At 41.6% G+C, this 3,916-nt stretch overlaps 1 protein-coding gene across 1 annotated transcript in view; it reads right to left on the bottom strand.

Annotated features, from left to right (window-relative positions):
* Positions 1 to 3,112: 3,112 nt before the first annotated feature.
* The window catches only part of LOC122745834 (carcinoembryonic antigen-related cell adhesion molecule 1-like), a 45,143-nt gene continuing 44,339 nt past the window's right edge, over positions 3,113 to 3,916 (bottom strand). The window contains exon 6 of the mRNA XM_043991287.1: positions 3,113 to 3,884. Coding sequence (XP_043847222.1) covers positions 3,545 to 3,884 — 340 coding nt within the window. The 3' untranslated portion in view covers positions 3,113 to 3,544. The remainder of the gene's footprint in view (positions 3,885 to 3,916) is intronic.

The following is a 3,916-nucleotide window of genomic DNA, read 5'->3' as shown; positions in this document are numbered from 1 at the left end:
TCATAGGCTGAGGTCCAGAGAAGAAAAAAGTTAAAAACACCAATGGAAGTCCAGGAGCACCTTTGCTGATATCTACAGTCTCCCAAGGCATGCTTTCTCCCAGAACTTAAGGTGGCCCAAGTCACATCTCTAGTAGCACCTCTGTGCATTCTAGCCAACACATGTCCTCTCTACTCTCTTCCCCAGTTATTTTAATATTCTGTATCTCTGTGGTTCATATAATTGTAGCACATGCTACTTACAAAATAATTCCTCAAAAACAGAAAACTAATAAAGTGATTTGGCAAAGAAAACTTCTCTTTATTCATTTTCCTGGGACTTAATCATCAAGCATCCCCCTTTGAATCTGTAGATACTCCCTTAGCTTTGCTTCTAGATGGAGTGAAATTTTCTAAAAATAGTGTCCTAAGATTGGGCTGTGTCCTCCAAATAACATTTTGTCTCCACCAGCTTGTTTTTCTCCCTGATATGAAAATCCCCAAAATAATATTTTGCCCTGACCCCTGATATGCAATTCAGCCAGTTGGGGGGCACTCCAAATCAGGAAATAAGAACCCTACCCCCTTCTTGCTGAATGCACCCGTGTCTCTGTGCTCCACAACACAGCACTGACCTTATCTGAACTATATTGTACAATAGTGTATATGCCTGAGTTATATGTCAGGTCCCCTTTTACCCTCTCCCCTTCTCCTTCCCAATTGCTTGCAGTAAAGTCTTTCCCATTGTTTTATGTGTTATACTCAGCACCTGAATTCATTAATGGGTTTTTCCCAATGTCTCTGGCTGGACATTTACTTAGACATAAACTGGGTACCAGGAAAAGGACTTGACCTATTGACAACCACATCTACACTGGGGAAATGGCACTGTAATTATCCAGTCCAAGACTACTAAGAAGGTTGGCAGGGAAGGTCTGTCCCACTGTTGTGAGAGTGGAGTGCAGGCTGCCCCCAACAAGCCAGCTGCAGGCCTTGTGAGGAATAGGTACCCTGGCCACAGTTCCAGGGTGGAAAAGAGTCCTTGTGGTCATTCACTGACCAGAGCACAGGCCAGGAGAGCAGTGACCACACTTCTCCTTAGATCATACCACCTTGGAATAACTAAACACACACACACACACACACACACACACACACACACACACACACACACGAACTAGCTCTGAAAGTAGCAGCATGAAAAACCTGGAGCTTGGGACAGTGCCTTCTCCAAGCTGAGAGCAAAGCCCAACTTTAATGCAAAGGTAAAAGTCAAGAAATAGGTTATAAAATGAGCAAAACAAAGAACCTGACCACAGAAAGTTAGTATGGTGACAGGAAAGATCAAAACAAACTCAGAAGAGGCTAACAATTTCAAAATGGCTACATGCAAAGCCTCAAAGAAAAATGTAAATTGGTTTCAGCCTCCTCAAAAAAGAAAAAAAAAAAAGAATTCCTGGAAGAGCTCAAAAAGGATTTTTAAAACCAAACAAGAGGGGCAGCTAGGTGGTGCAGTGTATAGAGCACTGGCCCTGGATTCAGGAGTACCTGAGTTCAAATCCGGCCTCAGACCCTTGACACTTACTAGCTGTGTGACCCTGGGCAAGTCACTTAACCCCCATTGTCCCGCAAAAAACAAACAAACGAGAAACAGGAAAAATTGGAGAAAGAAATAAGGATACAAGAAAACCATGAAAAGAGAGTGAATGCCTTGGTAAAGGAGGCACAAAAATACACTGAAGAAAAGAATGTCTTAAAAAGCAGATTAGGTCAAATGGAAAAAGAGGTACAAAAGCACACCGAAGAAAGTAATTCCCTAAAAATCAGAATTGGACAAGTGGAATAATTCTGTGAGACATCAAAATAAAAAATGTTATCTACCTCCAGAGAAAAAATTGATGGGGTCTAAATTCAAATCAAAGAATAATTTTTTAAACTTTATTTTTCTTGGTGGTTTTTTTTTGTTGTTTTGGGGGTTGTTTTGTCTGCATTTTATTTCATAACATGGCTAATATGGAAATGTTTTGCATACACAGATTATGTATAATCTATATCAAATCACTTGCCTTCTCAAAGAGGGAAGAGGGGAGGGAGGGTAAACATTTAGAATTCAAAATTTTAAAAACTGAACGCTAAAAATTGTTTTACATGTAGTTTTATGTATACACATATGTGTGTGTGTGTGTGTATAAATTCTGGTCCAGGGTCTTTTGAAGTCCCCAAACACCTCTAGTTTTTTCTAGCCTAGACTTTTTCTGCTATTCCTTCCCCCTTTCTCTAAGGGTGTTCATTTAAAGAGGCAAAAAAAAAGAGGGATCCTCAGAGATCTGAAGCAGCACACTTATCTTCGAATAAGTTAATTTTTATTATAAATAGATACCAAATAAGTTTTACAAACAGTTATCAACAAAAATAAAAACAAATGCATTCCCCAATTAAGAAATGGTCAAAGGGGGGGCAGCTAGGTGGTGCAGTGGATAGAGCACTGGCCCTGGAATCAGGACCACCTGAGTTCAAATCCGGCCTCAGATACTTAAACACTTACTACCTGTGTGGCCCTGGGCAAGTCACTTAACCCCAATTGCCTCACTAAAAAAAATGGTCAAAGGATATGAACAGGCAGTTTACTGATGAAGAAATCAAAGCTATCTATTGCCATGTGAAAAAATGCTCTAAATCACTACTGTTTAGAGAAATGCAAATTAAAACAACTCTGAGGTACCACCTCACACCTATCAGATTGGCTAATATGACAAAAAAGGAAAATAATAAATATTGGAGAAAATGTGGAAAAAATGGAACACTAATAGCACTGCTAGTGGAGTTGTGAACTGATATAACCATTCTGGAGAGCAATTTGAAATTATACCCAAAGGGCTATGGAACTGTGCATACCCTTTAACCCAGTAATACTATTAATAGGTCTGTATCCCAAAGAGATCATAAAAAAAGGGAAAAGGACCCACATGTACAAAAATATAGCAGCTCTCTTTGTGGTGGCAAAAAATTGGAAATAGAGGCAATGCCCATAAATTGGGAAATGGCTGAACAAGTTGTAGTATATGAATACTATTGTGCTGTAAGAAATGAAGTGCAGGCAGATTTTAGAAAAACCTGGAAAGACTTAAGTGGACTGATGCTAAGTGAAGTGAGCAGAACCAGGAGCACATTGTACACAGTAACAGCAACATTGTGCAATGATCAACTGTGATAGACTTAGCTCTTCTCAGCAATTAACAATCCAAGACAATTAAGCATTTGATCATAGGCTCTATGTTGTCTGCTGGCTTTCACATGTCATCTGTGACTTCTGAAAAACTCTCCAGAAATTCCCATTTAATCTTTTATGCCAATCCATGTTATATCAAAACTGCAAAGGAGAGGGGGCAGCTTAGTGGCACATGGTCTCTGGGGGAGCTCCCAAACCTCCAGGAACCAAACCCACATGACATGCCTTGGGAGAAGACTGCAGTCAAGTTTTACATCCAGTTCTGAGTCCAAATCTAGCAGCTGCTCCTTCTGTCTTGACTTCTGTCGAGGGAACAGCAGCTCCAGGTCACATCCCCCTAACTGGCCGAGGTTAGGGGCAGGCCTGGTGATTGTGCTTTGAGCAGAGGATCAGATGACAGGGAAATATCAGGGAGGGGATGTCCTCCTAGCCCCCCTCTGCCAGGACCACGGCACCAACTTTTGAGGATGGAGGGAAGGTGAGTTTCCGGGAGGCACCCAATGTGTCCATCATCTGTTGACAATGAAGGAGAGGGGCTTGGCTGGACAGATCTGGGGGCATGAAAAGGAGGCCCTCTCTCCTCTTCTTCCTGTCGTTGTTCATACTTCTTCCTCCCCTGAGGTTGGAGGGAGGGTAGTAGAGCTGAGCTGGGAGGCTGGTGACTCGGCTTGCAGAAGCTGAGGGAAGACCACAATAAATACATCCTCAG

This window comes from Dromiciops gliroides, chromosome 3, assembly GCF_019393635.1.
Source record: "Dromiciops gliroides isolate mDroGli1 chromosome 3, mDroGli1.pri, whole genome shotgun sequence".
Classification (NCBI taxonomy): Eukaryota; Metazoa; Chordata; class Mammalia; order Microbiotheria; family Microbiotheriidae; genus Dromiciops; species Dromiciops gliroides.
The sequence above is the reverse complement of the archived record's forward strand: the minus strand, read 5'-3'. Positions and strand labels throughout refer to the sequence as shown.